This window comes from Alosa alosa, chromosome 8 (assembly GCF_017589495.1).
Source record: "Alosa alosa isolate M-15738 ecotype Scorff River chromosome 8, AALO_Geno_1.1, whole genome shotgun sequence".
Taxonomy (NCBI): Eukaryota; Metazoa; Chordata; class Actinopteri; order Clupeiformes; family Clupeidae; genus Alosa; species Alosa alosa.
In genome coordinates this window covers 9,548,824-9,565,045 of record NC_063196.1, presented here as the reverse complement: position 1 = coordinate 9,565,045, position 16,222 = coordinate 9,548,824, and the positions used below count along the sequence as shown (strand labels likewise).

At 48.0% G+C, this 16,222-nt stretch overlaps 1 protein-coding gene across 4 annotated transcripts in view; it reads left to right on the top strand.

The window, feature by feature from the left end:
• Nucleotides 1-14,689, top strand: part of ppp1r13bb (protein phosphatase 1, regulatory subunit 13Bb) — a 58,390-nt gene extending 43,701 nt beyond the window's left edge. The window contains exons 7-19 of one of the 4 annotated variants that reach the window (XM_048250787.1): nucleotides 664-838; nucleotides 2,235-2,431; nucleotides 3,022-3,162; nucleotides 4,224-4,416; nucleotides 5,414-5,605; nucleotides 7,790-7,914; nucleotides 8,289-8,817; nucleotides 9,352-10,217; nucleotides 10,453-10,590; nucleotides 11,157-11,290; nucleotides 11,515-11,681; nucleotides 12,286-12,485; nucleotides 12,902-14,689. In XM_048250787.1, coding sequence (XP_048106744.1) covers nucleotides 664-838; nucleotides 2,235-2,431; nucleotides 3,022-3,162; nucleotides 4,224-4,416; nucleotides 5,414-5,605; nucleotides 7,790-7,914; nucleotides 8,289-8,817; nucleotides 9,352-10,217; nucleotides 10,453-10,590; nucleotides 11,157-11,290; nucleotides 11,515-11,681; nucleotides 12,286-12,485; nucleotides 12,902-12,943 — 3,099 coding nt within the window. In that variant the 3' untranslated portion in view covers nucleotides 12,944-14,689. Of the gene's footprint in view, nucleotides 1-663; nucleotides 839-2,234; nucleotides 2,432-3,021; nucleotides 3,187-4,223; nucleotides 4,417-5,413; nucleotides 5,606-7,789; nucleotides 7,915-8,288; nucleotides 8,818-9,351; nucleotides 10,218-10,452; nucleotides 10,591-11,156; nucleotides 11,291-11,514; nucleotides 11,682-12,285; nucleotides 12,486-12,901 lie in introns of all 4 variants that reach the window. The other 3 variants (XM_048250786.1, XM_048250789.1, XM_048250788.1) reach the window with 3 other exon arrangements.
• The last annotated feature ends 1,533 nt before the right edge of the window (nucleotides 14,690-16,222 follow it).

Here is a 16,222-nt window from a genome sequence, read left to right as displayed (position 1 = left end):
TGTGCTTGTGGGAGTATGTACTGTCCACCGTGCCACCCACACACTGGAGCGCTCCTTCTGCCTCTCCTGTCTCTTCCAGCCCTTCATACACCTTCTCTGCTCATCCCACGCTTTCTCCTTTTCTCAAATCCTTCCTTCCATCTCGTCGTGTTATTTCACGTTGGACGTAAATTCACTCTGATCCTTTGGCATTGTTCTTTTCTCACCTCTCGGACCCTCCACCCTTTGTCCTGTCTCTCGAACATTTCCCCTGCTTGTCCCTCACCTCCTCACCCCTTCATTCTCTTTAACTTGTTCTCTTGTTCCCTGTTAAATTTGCCTTTAAAGCAACACTATGTACCTGATAATAAGAGCTCCAAACTCAGTTGACATGCAGGCCTAGAACGCCTGCCATTGCACTGTCTAACGTTGTTGTATTGTGTAGGAACATGACTTATTTCCGTCAGTTTTCCACACACTGGGTACCACCCACACGTTAAATGGGTACCAAGTATGTTGGAAATTGACAACAAGGGGTGTAAATACCGATTCCTATAAAAATGTTTACCCTCTTCCTCAATATCCTCCCTTTTCAAGTATAAATCTTTAAGTTCAATCTTAGCTGAATAAAAATGTAAGTGGTCTAAAAGTCTCTCTTTCTCCCTTCTCCCCCGTGGCGTGCAGGAGCAGCGTCTGCGCTACCTGAAGCAGCAGGAGCGGCGGCAGCAGCAGACCGTGTCCGAGGCGGAGAAGCTGCAGAGGCTCAAGGACCGCGTGGAGAGCCAGGAGGCCAAGCTCAAGAAGATCCGCGCCATGAGGGGCCAGGTGGACTACAGCAAGGTCATCAACGGCAACCTGTGTACGTGGACTTCCCACACACCACACATGGCAACCTGCATACGCACACGCACACAGACACACACACACACACACACACACACACACACACACGCGGTAACTTGTTTACACCGTGCCTTTCCTGCTCCACACATACACTTACTCACAGACATGCACACACACACACACACACACACACACACACACACACAGACAAAATGCGCATGTGCAATGAATTGGGTACTGGTGTTTTGAGTGGTGAGTGCATAGTGTTTAGTACTGGTGTTTTGAGTGGTGAGTGCACTGATGAACAAGAACGCTAGCCATTGCCTTTTTGCCATCACCCTGTGCAGGACACTCACACACACACACACACAGTAACTTGTTTACACTGATGGAGACTCACACAGGCACTCACACACTTGTTTGCACACATTTGAATTTGCTCTCACAGAGGCTACGCTTCCTTATGCTCGAAGTGCTAGATTAAGGCTGGCAGGGTTAGCTTAGAATGTTGTCATTTGGTAAAGTGTATGTTGACATTCTCAGGTCACCCACTCACATGCACCAGAGTGACCCCAGAGCTTCACACTTGCTGTGTGTAGACTGTATGTGCTTGTCGTTTTTTCTAGTCTACGTCAAACAAGGTACACGCACACACACTAGAACACACCGATGCAATATGTATGTGATGAGAGAAAGCCGTTCAACTCCATGAGAACACAAACTGGCCATCTGAAAGCACATGCAATAGTGACCCACTTTCCCAGATCCAAGGTCAGTGTCCTCAAGCAAGTGTATAAACATGTGCCAGCTCAGGGTAGATATTGTGTATGCAGTCACATCATGGGCATTAATCTTAGACTTAGTCATTTCACACACACACACACACACACACACACACAGAGTACATACACTGTCTTCTCACGCATCATTGTTTCTCTCATGTGCGTGAATAAGCCTATACTTTTGGTATTATTCATGGATGGAGTCCCTTGAGGTCAGCTTAGTGTGTGTGTTCGCTCTTCCTCGCTGGCAATTATCTCATGTGCTATGCCTGCCGTTTGTTTGTGTGTGCATGCGTGTGTGTCATTCTCAGTGATTTGTGTATGTGGTTTTGTCTCTTTCTGTATGGTGGTGTACTATGTTTGCACAGTCCCCTTTTCTTGTGTGGATGCGGTGCAATCACACACTTCTAGTCCTTAATGTTAGCATTTGCATCTCTATTTATTTGTTTTTGTGTGTGTGTCATTCATTGGTGTGTGTGTGTGTTACTTTTTAGGAGGATTACTTGTATTTATATTGCCTTGCACACATGTATGTTTACAAGTGTGTTTTCTCTCTCTCTCTCTCTCTCTCTCTCTCTCTCTCTCTCTCTCTCTCTCTCTCTCTCTGTTTTTGTGCGTGCGTGCACGTAGCGGTGGAGATCGAGCACATCAGCGGTCTGTTTCAGGAGAAGCAGGCGGAGCTGCAGACGGCCGTGCTGCGGGTTGAGCAGCTGAGCCAGCAGCTGGACGAACTCCGCCGCGGCAAACTCAACGGCCTGCAGGGCCTCAGCGGTCAGCTCACCGGCACTGCCGCGCTCGAGCTGCGCAAGCTCTACCAGGAGCTGCAGGTACCCCTCTCTCACACACTCTTTCACACATACACACACCAGGAGCTGCAGGTACCCTCTCTCACACACTCTCTCACACATACACACACCAGGGTTGTGCACAATTCGAATTGCAATTCTGCTTCCTGTTTGCTACCTCAATTGAAATGCAAGTGAAATTCAAGAATTGAATTGGAATTTAAGAGCCAGTTTCAATTCAATTCTGGAATTTTGCACAAGCCTGACACACACACACACACATAAACTCAATGGCCTGCTGGGCCTCATCATATGGTTTGAATGCACTGACATCTCCACCATCTCTCTCTCTCTCTCTCTCTCTCTCTCTTTCTTTCTTTCTTTCTTTCTTTCTTTCTTTCTTTCTCTCTCTTTCTTTCTTTCTTTCTTTCTTTCTTTCTTTCTTTCTTTCTTTCTTTCTTTCTTTCTTTCTTTCTTTCTTTCTTTCTTTCTTTCTCTCTCTCTCTCTCTCTCTCTCTCTCTCTCTCTCTCTCTCTCTCTCTCTCTCTCTCTCTCTCTCTCTCTCTCTCTCTCTCTCTCTCTCTCTCTCTCTCTCTCTCTCTCTCTCTCTCCCCCTCCATCCTCTGTCTCAGATCCGTAATAAGCTGAACCAGGAGCAGAACAGTAAGCTGCAGCAGCAGAAGGAGCTGCTGAACAAGCGCAACATGGAGGTGACGCTGATGGACAAGCGCATCACTGAGCTGCGCCAACGCCTCTACAAGAAAAAAGCCGAGGCACGTCAAAAAGAGAACGTGCCAGTAAGGCTTGGGGGGTGCACAACAAGATGGGCACATGTGTACACACATACACACACACACACACACCTGATGTCCCAAATATACACAAAACACACACTCATGCAATCCCTAATATACACACACACACACAGTACCAGATACACACACATACATATACACATGCAGTCCCAAATACACATAAACACACACACGCAGTCCCAGATGCACACACATACACAGAGTTTACTAAAAAAGAAAGGTGTTTGCAAGATGGCAGCGAGCGGAAAAACCAACTGCAAAAGTGAGTTGTTCAAAACCTTTCTTTTTAGTAAACTTTCGAGCAAAGTTTCATGTTGTGTCGAGCCTTCTTAGTGTTTTAAAAATAGCGATGGGGTCATAGTAGTGCCCCTAGCACTCCCACTCCCATTTGACCCGAAAATGACAATACGGTCAATCTTAAAAGTGGCACTTCCGTCCTAATTATGCTTTTAAACGAAAGTTTGACTCGGATTCACTCACAAAAAGACCCTAGGTTGCATTTTGGCGAGTTACACTTTAAGCAGACCATCCATTATGCACACTCTCTCACACACACACACACACACACACACACACACACACACACACACACACACACACACACACACACACAGACATACAAACTCACACACACCCACAGACATACAAACTGTTTTGTTTGTTGCGTTTTGACAGTGATTTTGGGCTCATTCCAAGTGCGTAATAAATATCATCTTTGAAATCTGAGTAATTGTAGATGGAATGGAAAAAAGTATCCCTCTGTGTGTGTTTTGATTATTATGACCTTGTTTGTCAGCACTCAGACCAAGGGCAGTCTGACAGTCTGTTTCAAATATGCTGATGCCTCAGCAGTAATCACCAGGATGAGGGTGTTGGTTTGTTTGGGTGGTTTTGTGTAGATTGGAGAATAACCCTTATTATCTCTCTCTGTTTCTCTCTCTCTCTCTCTCTCTCTCTCTCTCTCTCTCTCTCTCTCTCTCTCTCTCTCCCTCTCCCTCTCTCTTGTCTTTCCTCCACAGCTGAACCGGACCAACGGACCCCCCTCACCCCAGCCGGCGCCGGGCGGTCCGGGCCGTGTGGCTGCAGTGGGTCCCTACATCCAGGTCCCGGTGCCCGTGCGACAGGAAGCAGGCTACACGGTGCCTCCTGACCCGCTCAAACCTCAGTCCCTGGGCGTCAACTCACCCGCTAACCACGCCCGGTCCAAATCAGGTCAGTCCACTGTCCAGGCCCGCCACACCCATCACTCTCCCACGTTTGTTAATTTTAATTTTTTGATATTTACAACCTTGTATAAGTGCCTTAAAAAAAAACTGTTCTTGTAACGTTTTAGAAGGGGCTTGGCTAGCGTGCAGTAGCCTGAAAGTTGTCGGTTCAATTCCCGGCTTCCACCGTTGTGCCCTTGAGCAAGGCACTTAACCCCAAGTTGCTCCGGGGACAATGTGATCCCTTGTAATATAGCTGACATAATATGTTAGTAACTTTGGTCAAGAAGTGTCTACTAAATGTAATGTAATGTAATAAAAGATATAGTGGAGGGCACATGACTGTACTTTTACATTAGCTTGGGAATATTGCTATTTTGGCCAGTGGGGGGCGACTTTGAGCTCCATCGCCAGCATGTGTTCATAAGGACTTCACAAGGCCAAGACCGAGTGCCTCAAATCATGACAGCGTGACTGTGTACCGCTCACATCCTTTGAGAATGAGCACCGTTGAGGGGAAATTAGCTAATTTAATCAAGCGCCATTCAGTCCAAGTCTCAAAGAGTCATGTGCTAGTGTGGATGTGCCTGAGTTCATGGTTTGCATGGTGCTGTTGTATCCTGTACTGTACCTGTGCTTGTATCCACTTCTCTGTGACCGATAGCTGTTTCTAGTTGTATTATGACTATTATGGTTTTCTTTTTTTTCCCCTTCCTCCTCTAACCGCCTGTGTGAACTTTCCCATGTGGTGTGTGTCTTGTGCTATTGTTTTTTTTTCTTTCCTCCCTCCATTCTCTATCCCCTTTTTCCTAATCTCTTCCTTCCCCTTTTCTCCCTCCCTCTCCGTGTTTTTCTTTCTCGTTCTCTCTCTTCTTTCTCTCTTGTCTTTCTCACCCTTTCCCTGTCTGTGCTGTGGTTTTGTGCGTTCATTTGTGTGTGTGTGGGGGGTCCGTGTATGCGTGTCTCCTCTGTGTTGGGGTGGTGGGGTTGCGGGGGGGGCTCAGACGGAGTGAGAAAGCCGCCCGGCCCCTGGAAGGTCTCTGATTTAGACATCATAGTGGACCCGGTCCAGCCGACCCTGCCAGAGCCCCGGCCGGGGGGCCCAGCGGGCCCCGGGGCTCCTACCTCCTCCTCCTTCTCCTCTTCCTCCTCTTCCTCTTCCTCCTCCTGCATGGCGGGGCCAGATGGAGCCTCTCGTGAGTCAGAAGGTTGTCACAGGCGGAGAGATCCTCCACCTCCTCCACCAACCCTACCACCCACCGCCCCCACCCCCTGAACCTTATCCAGTGTAGGGTGCAGGATCCAAGCAGTACAACATAGAGTGAGAGAGGTCTGAAATCTCTGAGATTTGAGAGGCTTGGCAGAGGCGCTGCGGAATTTTAAACTCAAAAGGGAGTGAAAGACCTTGACTAAAAAAAGTTAATTGGGTTGTTTGGTGTTGGTCGTTTTTTTTAATGATGACATTCAGAGAGCCATAGAGGCACAGAGCAGTAATGATATCTCTGGGCCCTAATTTAATTGATGGGCGAAGTCTGAAATTGAAACACACATGTATATGCCCAGCAGTGAGAGTAATGTTTGGTCCATGCATTAGACTTTTGGACTGCCCGTCAGATAAATTAGGGCTCTCTGCCGTTCCCTCTGTGTGCCTTCATCTCTCCCCTCCTTCCCTTCCTCTCTGTGTCCTCCAAATGAGAGCCTGCTGACGCATTGAAACACATTCATCTTGTTTATCTCATTACACTGCCTCTCTGTGATTGCTATTTCCTGGACCCATCTATAAAGTTCAGAACAGCTATACATGTATTGGCTGTAGTGTAATATGTATCACTTTGGGAGGGGAGAGGGGGGGAGGCGTTCATCTTGTCCGTGATCAGGCAGCTGGGGTCAGTCTCGGCTCTGGAATGTTCCCTAATGGCTGTGATGTTTTGGTTATTATTGTAATCCCCCCCAGACCCGAACAGGCCGCACCAGAGCAGGGCAGGCCAGAGCAGGCCACACCAGAGCAGGGCAGGCCAGAGCAGGCCACACCAGAGCAGGGCAGGCCAGAGCAGGCCACACCAGAGCAGGGCAGGCCAGAGGAAGGGCACAGATTTCCACTCCGATTGGACCAAAAAAAAACACAACTGGACCTCTGCCTCGGCCTAGAAATATGGCCAGCAGAGGGGAAATTTTCCATTTGATAAAATTACAAAAAACAGACGCACTGGAGAGTAGAAACTGTTCATAGGGATGTCACTGCCAGGGCAGTGGCATTTGTCATAACAATTACTTGGCTCAAAAGGTGCAAGTACAGAGAAATATTGACAGTGAATCTAACAGTGAAATATTGCAAACTGCTGATCCTGTTTTTTGAATGTGTGGGGATGTGTGTTGATGCATCTGGCTGTGTGTGTGTGTTCGCTATAGTTTGAGGAACTATACTCTGATAAGGTTCACTGGGCCCTCTCAACCCCTTCATCCCTGATCACGGATCAGTCAAATTTACATCAGCACACAAAAGTAAATTTGAGCTCATACCCCACCAGATCAAACAGTTCTGTCATAACATCGCCATGAGATGCTAACATCAGTCAGGCAGTAACATCATTAGAAGAAAAGCTAGTTCATTAAACGCATAACACAGATCTCTACTGTCACAATAGCGCACTGTCCAGAGATGAGGCCATTGCTGTTTTAGGGTCGATGAAATGTTCTTTGTGTTCCATCACACTTCCTGCAGTCTTCTCTGCATGTTTTGTAATTATTTCCACGATGGTGGGGAGATCACAGTGAAAGCGTTGTTGAATTGGACTGATGTTGGAATTGGGTATGGTGGCTAAACCAGCTGGAGCTCAATATTGAAGAATAATCATGTGACTCCAGTGGAGTTGCCTTTTATTAGGTTGTAAAAAGGTTCACTGGGTGATTTGGATTTGAACTTGAGCTCATATTTTGACGCAAGTGCAGATAATTCAGTCACCGTGTGTGCAAAAGGCAGGAAATGCACCAAGCACTTCTGATTGGCTGTCTTATTCATTCCGTATGATAACGTATCATACATGTGTGTCGTAATAGCGCTATTAAACACTCCGTTACTGGATGAATGAATTTAGGTATTGATCTGATTGTCTGAATTACAGCAGCAATAATGATTGAGCCTCATCTCGTCTCAGGACTTGTAAATTCTAGACACAGGGTTCAGCTAACTGAAAATGTAGTTGGATAATGCACATCGGTTTAAGTGCACTGATGGGCATTTGCTCGACTAACACTTCCTGGACGCTGTTGAGTAGTCTAGTTTCCCATTTCACCAAAGCCACCTCTTGAAGCATCTCTGCCACAGGTGCTTTTCCCAGACTGCGTATCTCACTATTGCACCCATCTCCTCGTCTCCTCAGCTAACGAGGCGGGGTGGCCCACCATCGGAAAAGGGAACGCCTCTCTCAAGCCCCCCGACTGGAAGGAGTCTGGAGGAGATGGACCAGGCAAGACCCCCTCCCCCACCAGCACTCCTGCTGACAAGGTATAGGTCTCTCTCTCTCTCTCTCTCTCTCTCTCTCTCTCTCTCTCTCTCTCTCTCTCTCTCTCTCTATATATATATATATATATATATATATATATATATATATATATATATATATATAGATATAGATATAGATATATATATAGATATATATATAGATATATATATAGATATATAGATATATATATATATATATATATATATCCTTTCTCTCTCTCACCCTCTTTCTTTCGTTTATTCTCTCACTTGCTCTTTCTTTCTTGCTCTTTCTTTCTTTCTCTCTCTCTCTCTCTCAGCAACTGTACAGAAGCATGTATCGAATTATTTGTATGTATCAAAGGATGGTTGATTATGTGTGTATTCTTGCTCGCCAGGCTCAGGACGGCAGCAAGCCAGCTCCCCCCATCTCCAAGCCCCAGCCGCCTCCATACGGCGCCCACCACCACAGCAGCGCCGGCAGTGGCAGCAGCGTCACCAGCGCCACCAGTGCCCTGTCTTCCTCCTCCAACTCAGGCTCCACCAGCTCCCTCGAGCTCCGCAAGGACGTCCCTCCACCTCCTCTGCCGGGCTCCGGCGGTCCGGCGCTGCCTCCGCTCCCTCCCCCGGCCTGGCCGCGCACGGGCCCCGCGTCCCAGGGCTCGTCCTCGCAGCAGATCCAGCAGCGCATCTCGGTGCCGCCCAGTCCCACCTACCAACCCGGCTCGCCGCTCTTCCCACCAGGGGACCGGTCCGATCCACCGCTGGCCGTGGCCGTGCGGCCTTTCATCCCGGACAAGGGGTCCAGGCCGCAGTCGCCGCGTAAGGGCCCGGCCACCATGAACTCCAGCTCCATCTACCACATGTATCTGCAGCAGGCCGCCCCCAAGAACTACCCCTTCAACAACAAGCCCGCCGTCAGAGCAGGTAACCAGCAGAGGGAGCTCTTCAGCCGTTCTGTGCTGACAGTAACAGGAAGGAGGTCATAGGTATTAATTGTTTTGTGGAAGTATGAACTAAGAAACACACAAAGGAACCTTCAGTCTACTGTGTACTTATTGGGTTTATCATAGATGATATTTAATGGAAAGTCACTATAAAACATGGTCAATAAACATACTCTAATGCCTTGATCTCTGCTGATGTATTGCTGCAACTTACTGCGTTGGAGGTGCTGAAGTTTCGCAGTGGAAGTTTATATGTAGATTTGCGTCTGAATGTATCTGAATAAATAATTGTAGTTCTACGCATACTCATCTTACAGGGTCGCATTGTCAGTGCTTCACCAACCACAGTCAGTGTCAGTAATCAGTCTCAATCAGTTAGTAATAATAACTCGGTCTCATCTCTGTGCCAACTCTTCCTCCTGCTCCTCCTCCTCCAACTCTTCCTCCTCCTCCTCCTTACTCCTCCTCTTCCTCCTCCTCTTCCTCCTCCTCCTCCTCCTCCTCCCCTCTGCAGTGTATGGGAAGCCTGTCCTGCACTCCAGCTCCACCCCCACCTCCCCTCTCCCCTTCAGCCCGGCCTCGGGACACTTCCCCGGCTTCCTGGGCGGTCCCGGCGAGGACCTGCCGGACGGCGGCGGCTTCGGCGACATGGTCGGCGAGCTCCCTCCCCTGCTGGGCGGCGGCGGCGGCATGGATCTCCCCCCCCCGGGGCCCCCCCCGCCCACCATGGTGGACCACATCCCGCGGCCGCTGAGCCCCACCAAGCTGACGCCCATGGTGCACTCGCCGATGCGCTACCAGAGCGACGTGGAGCTGGAGGCGCTGCGCAAGAGGCTGGCCAACGCACCGCGGCCGCTCAAGAAGCGCAGCTCCATCACGGAGCCCGAGGGGCCCAGCGGGCCCAACATCCAGAAGCTGCTCTACCAGCGCTTCAACACGCTCGCCGGCGGCATGGAGGGGGGCGTCGGAGTCGGGCCGGCCCCCTCCGGGGTCACGCCGTTCTACCAGCCCGGCTCGGCAGTGGCCGCTGCTGCCGCCGCCGCCGCCTGCGCCGTGGGTCAGGGCGATGCCGACAATGGGAACCCTCCATCGGAAGTGCCCTCTGGCGTCTCGGAACGGATGGCGGGCGAGACGTCGTCATCGACGACGACGACGACAGCGACGCTGCCACAGGGAGACACAAATGACAACCAGCCCGCGGTGGGGGTGGGGTCACCGCCGGCCAGCGAGGTCCAGGCGCCACCGGTGCCCGCGGCATCAGAAGAGGACAACGCGAACAACAACACGCAAGCGGCCACATCCGCCACCACCATCCTGCCCAGTCCCGTGATGGAGGCCACCTCACCACAAGAAGCTGGCTCCTCTCCCTTTGCACCCACGGTCAGTGTCCATCCAGCAGAAGTGTGCCCAACCACACGTGTGCACACACACACACACACACACACACACACACACACAGATACCTTACTTCAGAATCAATCAGTCTGCAGAACTGGGCATCTTCCAGAATTAGGAATAGCATAACAAAAACAACTGTTGTCTTCTGATGCTCAGCCTCGTCATTCAACACAGTCATTAGTTAACCTCATTTCTTTCCTTCTTTCCCTCCGTCCAGGAGAAGCGCAGTAACCTGAAGAAGCCCAACTCTGAGCGGGCAGGCAGTGGCCAGCGGGTCAAGTTTCACCCCCTGGCCCTGCTGCTGGACGCCTCGCTGGAGGGAGAGTTTGACCTGGTGCAGAGAATCATCTATGAGGTAGGTGCTCATGCACTGCTGCTGGCTGTTCTGTTCTCCTAACTAAACGCAAGAAACAGTCCATTGGGGTGGGAATCACAGAGTAACTCGGATCAATACGGTCAGAATACTCGGGCCATGTGAAGGATAAGATCACAGCGATTCTGTACATACAATACATTAATAGAACATGATCTGTGATGCATTAATGGCCCTAATTAGGCAAAGAGACCCCTACATAGGCATAAATGATGTACAACAGAGTGCACAGAGTTGTATTCAACATAAAAGCTATTCTTAATCTGTTGTTATTGAGTGCATAATTTAGCTATAGGCTAAGTGGTGTGGTGAATTATTAGCTAGGCTAACAATGTCAGACAAGAAGGATATGAATCCTCTTACATAACTCTGGGGAAGACGGCAAATAAGCTAATTTCTCGTAATGTTTGTGTGTTCCTTTACGCACTCAGTCTGAAGAGTGGGTATGGAGCTAAATGCTAAAACCTCATTTCTCCTCTCGTATTACTCCCACAACCTCCCAACACGGTTCTCTCTGACTGTGTTCTCCTTGGTTCTTTAACTTCCAGGTGGAGAACCCCAGTAAACCTAATGATGAGGGAATCACGCCTCTACACAATTCCGTGTGTGCTGGACACCACCATATTGTCAAATTCCTGCTGGACTTCGGTGTTAATGTCAATGCAGCAGACAGTGATGGCTGGTGAGAGATCCCTGACTTCCTCCTGCATGTTTTTTTTTTTCCCCTCTGTCTTACAATACGTGCCTTTTCTTTAGCTTAAACAACAAAATCATATAAACTTTGACAATTTTTGTTTTGACAAGACTATTTTATCACTTGATTGTCCACTGACTTGCTGTTTGCTTTGAGCGCACTTGGTACTTTTTCCTGTGTGCTGATTGGTGTGTTTTGTGTCACCTGACCAGGACCCCGCTGCATTGCGCTGCCTCATGTAACAGCGTCCACCTGTGCAAGCTGCTGGTAGAGTCGGGGGCAGCCATCTTCGCCACCACCATCAGCGATGTCGAGACGGCCGCAGACAAGTGCGAGGAGATGGAGGAGGGCTACATCCAGTGCTCACAGTTCCTCTATGGTATGTCCATCTCACCGTTTGGTTCTTGTCTTCAGTTGCGTCCATGGTTTTGGACAAGGCTACTGCCTGCACTTTTTCAGTTTTGCACCATGTCCTTGACTACAGACGCGTTTCGGCGTCTGTGTGACACTGAAGACGGCTTGACGCCGAAACGCGTCTGTAGTCAAGGGGATGGTGCAATAAATCCTTTTAAAAGTAACATACAAGAGAGTGCGGTTTCCTCCACTTCCAGATTGACATTTTTAACTCGCACCCAAAATACTTCATAAAGTACGTGAGTGAGCGTGCCTATATTGCTGAAACTTACAAGAGCACATCACATTTATCGTGTCAAGTGCTTTCTACTCGTTGATACTACTACTGAATGCGTAATGCTTGTGTATCAAATGAATTGTTTGTTGTGCTAGAAACCAAAATTAGCACAAATCCCTAGCCAACTGAAAAGTATGAAAGTAAAGTATGAAAGAGTCTGGTAGATTCCAGACTCAAAGTAATGATTTTACTATTGAGTGGCTGGTGAATTTGACCAATTGTCTGTCGGTGGCTGGTAGGTATTCCCATTTTAAAAAGTGAATTTCCAACGGTGTTTGTGTCGTGTCTGCAGGCGTGCAGGAGAAGCTGGGTGTGATGAACAAGGGCACTGTGTACGCGCTCTGGGACTACGAGGCTCAGAGCAGCGACGAGCTCTCCTTCCACGAGGGCGACGCCATCACCATCCTGCGGCGCAAGGACGACAACGAGACCGAGTGGTGGTGGGGACGTCTCAACGACAAGGAGGGCTACGTGCCCCGCAACCTGCTCGGGGTGAGAGAACGCATAGATGACCCCACAAAGGGCTCCTACAGGCAGACAAGAAGTAATTATTATTAACACAGGACAAATGAGAACTCTAAATGCTTTTAACCCATACGTTAGCAGTGACCACACACACACACACACACTAGGAGCAGAAAGAAATGAGTACACACAGAATATTAAGTATGCACACGCACACGCGCACACACACACACACACACACACACACACACACCTAAAGGAGTGGTCAGCCACTTCAGCCTCAGTGCACAGGCATGAATGCTCAGGCATGGGAAAACCGCTGCTCATGTATTGCATGGGTTTGCAAGTGTGCTTTGTCTGAGTAGCACTCTGTGAACACAACATTTCTTTTCTTCATGTTCTTGTCTTTCTAATTCTCTTATTTCTTTCTCTTCCTTCCACAGTTGTATCCCAGAATAAAGCCGCGCCAGCGCTCCCTGGCGTAGTGCCGCTCTCCTCGCCCACCCCTCTCTCTCTCTCTCTCTCTGACCCTTTGCGCCTCTTCCCGGGCGATGAACTGGAACTCTGGGTAGTGGGTATGGATGGCCCTGGACGGACGAGACAAGATGCTGGCCCTACAGCCCCCTTGCCCTGCCCCTGCCCCTGCCCTGCCTCAGCCTCACACAGGGGCTTCAAGCTGCTACCGCCCCGGGCCACCCGGCGGGGAAGACGATCAACAGCGCAACACACACAAATACATGCATATAGACAAACACATACATACATACATACATACATGCATACATGCATACATACATACATACATACATACATACATACATACATACATACATACATACATACATACATACATACATACATACATACATACATACATACATACATACATACATACATACATACATACATACTACACAGACACTACAGGCAAATCAAACAAGCTGAGAACAAGTTCACCTCTCGTGTCCCCCCCCTCTCCCCCGACACATCTTCATCCAGGCTCTGCAAGTCCTGTCGACTCACCCAGTCACAGACCTGATATTACACCTTTAAGTTGTGCGTCGGACAAGACAAAGACATGAAACGAAACTGCACGCCTCTCAGAGCCACCCGAAGTGTGACAAAACTGAAGCTTTTCCATTCCCTCTCTCTGTCTCTCAGGCACACACACACACACACACACACACTAACAAGGCACTTTGATTCCAGTGCAGAGCGTGTATGTGTTTGCTTTCAGTGCTGTGTGTGATTCTTTCTTATTACCATTTTACGTGTTTTTTTTTTTTTAGGAGAGTTAGTCTGCGCATTGACATTGACTACACATTTTTTTATTCAGTCACCAGAATAAGTTAATGAGACCAAGCCAGATGAATTTTGAGTGCTGTGTTTTCAGAGGAGTGCATCTCGAAGGAGAGACCAACAAAAAGAATGACTGAAGATGTGTGGTAGCTAGATTCCAGTGCGTGTTGAAATTGCATTAAATCAATTCTGTATTTGGAGAAAGGGACAAAGAAAAAGACTGCAACAGTTTATTGGAAGTGGTCACTTTGACAAGTTGATAGATGAATGAGTGTTTTTAGTTGCTTGGGTGTGTGTGTGTGGCCATACCACATGAAAGACATATACTTGTGAAACACTGGCAGAAAGACTGGTATTGTGTAAGAAATTTGGGAGTGAGTGATTTTGTCAACACCTACAGTATTTTGACAGAAAGAAGGGCGTCTAGGTTCTATATTTAGCACCCCTAAAGTAGTTAAGCTTTAACGGATGACACCACATATGTGTGTGTGAAAGAAAGAGTGTGTGTATGTGAGTACTCGTGTGTATGGTCAAACTAATAGAGCACTTGGATCAAATGGCACTGTAAGCTTTTCTATACAAGCTGACGTGAAGGTTCACCCTTCATGCTGTATTTACCTGCTTTATTTACATTTTTTTTATGTTGCATTACATCACATTATACAACCCCACACACTCCTGCTCCACATGCGAGTCTTGTGAGATGAGATTTGTACCCTGCCTGTCCGGCAGCAAAGAGCTTTACTGTGGGGTTCTGTAGATACTGTGATAAAAAAGTTTTGAGAGGCGACTTTGTTTTTTGGATTTTCTTTTCTTCTTCTGCTGTCTGACTTTACTGCCCCGTGCGGTTTCTGTTTGGTATAAGAATACAGTACCTCACACAACCCGTTATATACATGTGCACAATTAAAACAAAAAAGATTCCGGCATGATATGGAGTGATTTTTGTTTTGTGCAGCTAATACTCGGAAGGCATAAGAACCTCGGCTCGAGATAATCCAAAAGCTTGAAGATGCAGTTTTTAGTTCTTCCAGTAGATGGTAGTCGCGCTCTTGTCTTACACGGTAAAAGAAAGGGACATACCATAAAAATATGAATAATATGCTATGAATTCAAAAAAAGAACTGTGTCAAGCTATGCAATAAAAACCCTTAAATGTTCTTATTAAGATAGCGCTGCTGCATGCAGAAAAAAGCTCGGCAGATGCTTAACCCAGAGATATTTAGTTTTTTTAAGTGATAATGTGCCCAGCTTCTATGAATAACTTGATAATGGGCAGCTGTGGTTATGGTAAATTGTCATTAAGTCGGAGCAAAGCAGCCGCCAGAAAGGAGGTAAATCACCCCCGCCGCATGATAAAAAGGCAAGCTCATGAATGCTGGGGTGCAGACAAAAAAAGCCGTTGAATAGGTACCCTGTGTTTTGCTCACCATGTCAACTAGCGTGCGTAGACGCCAGACCAATAAAGTGCAAAAGGCTTTTCTTTCCTGATGATGTGGGTAACAGATGCGCCTCCAGGCAGTACTGACTGATGGCTCTGTGGAGACTGGAGAGCGCGTGCCAGCGCGACGCGTGCATCAACCTGCGCGCTTGAGGTAAACAGAGCACTCCATTCGTTCGAAGGACCCTGGGGGGCAACTAGCCTGCTGTTCGCCCGGTGATGGAGGAAAAAGCCCAAATACTCAAGCCCATTAATCAGTCGCCGCCTTTTAAAAAAACACAAGATATTTTTCAGATCAGTGTCAGGTGGACGGATGTTGAGGTCAGCTGCAGCACAAAGCCTGAGGAGGCCTACTCAGTTTTTGTTTTACTTCGGCTGCTTGAGTAGGAGGCACTAATGAATTTAAAGATTTAATATTTTAAAAGATTTAACTGGAATTCGTTGCATAGGCAAGCCACTACTTTCAACATTGATTGGTTTAGGCCTATAATGTTCGTTGTTGCTGTAGCCTATGATGTTTAAAAAATACGTGCATTGATCTTTCTTGCTCCTACATAAAGGTTACTAGGCAATGGCCTGCTAGCAAAAAACCTATTGGAATCTCACAAAGCCGCACTACATCTCAATCTGCACTGGTGGCGATCAGACTAGTGGCTCAAAATGAAATGAAATGAAACCATATGGCAAGCGAAAACCAAACCTGGCGCAATTACCCATACGGTTGACCATCATGGAGTATCATTTGACAGTGATGTCTGCTTAATTGAGGGTGAGGAGACACAGATGAGCTCGCGAAGAGAGCCCTTGGGGCTTCTGTGGAAGTCTGGCATTCCCGGAGTCCCTAGAGAGAGGGCGGCAGCTGTGCTGGCCAGGAACATTAGGAATATGGGATGGGAGTCGCCTCCACTCCAGATGGCAACAGTCTTAAATTTTATTTAAGGGGTATATCTAAATACCCAGCAATTAGGCTACGCTGCCGACTGCTCCTATTAAATATTCATTGTGATAGGCTTACCCAGGCTTG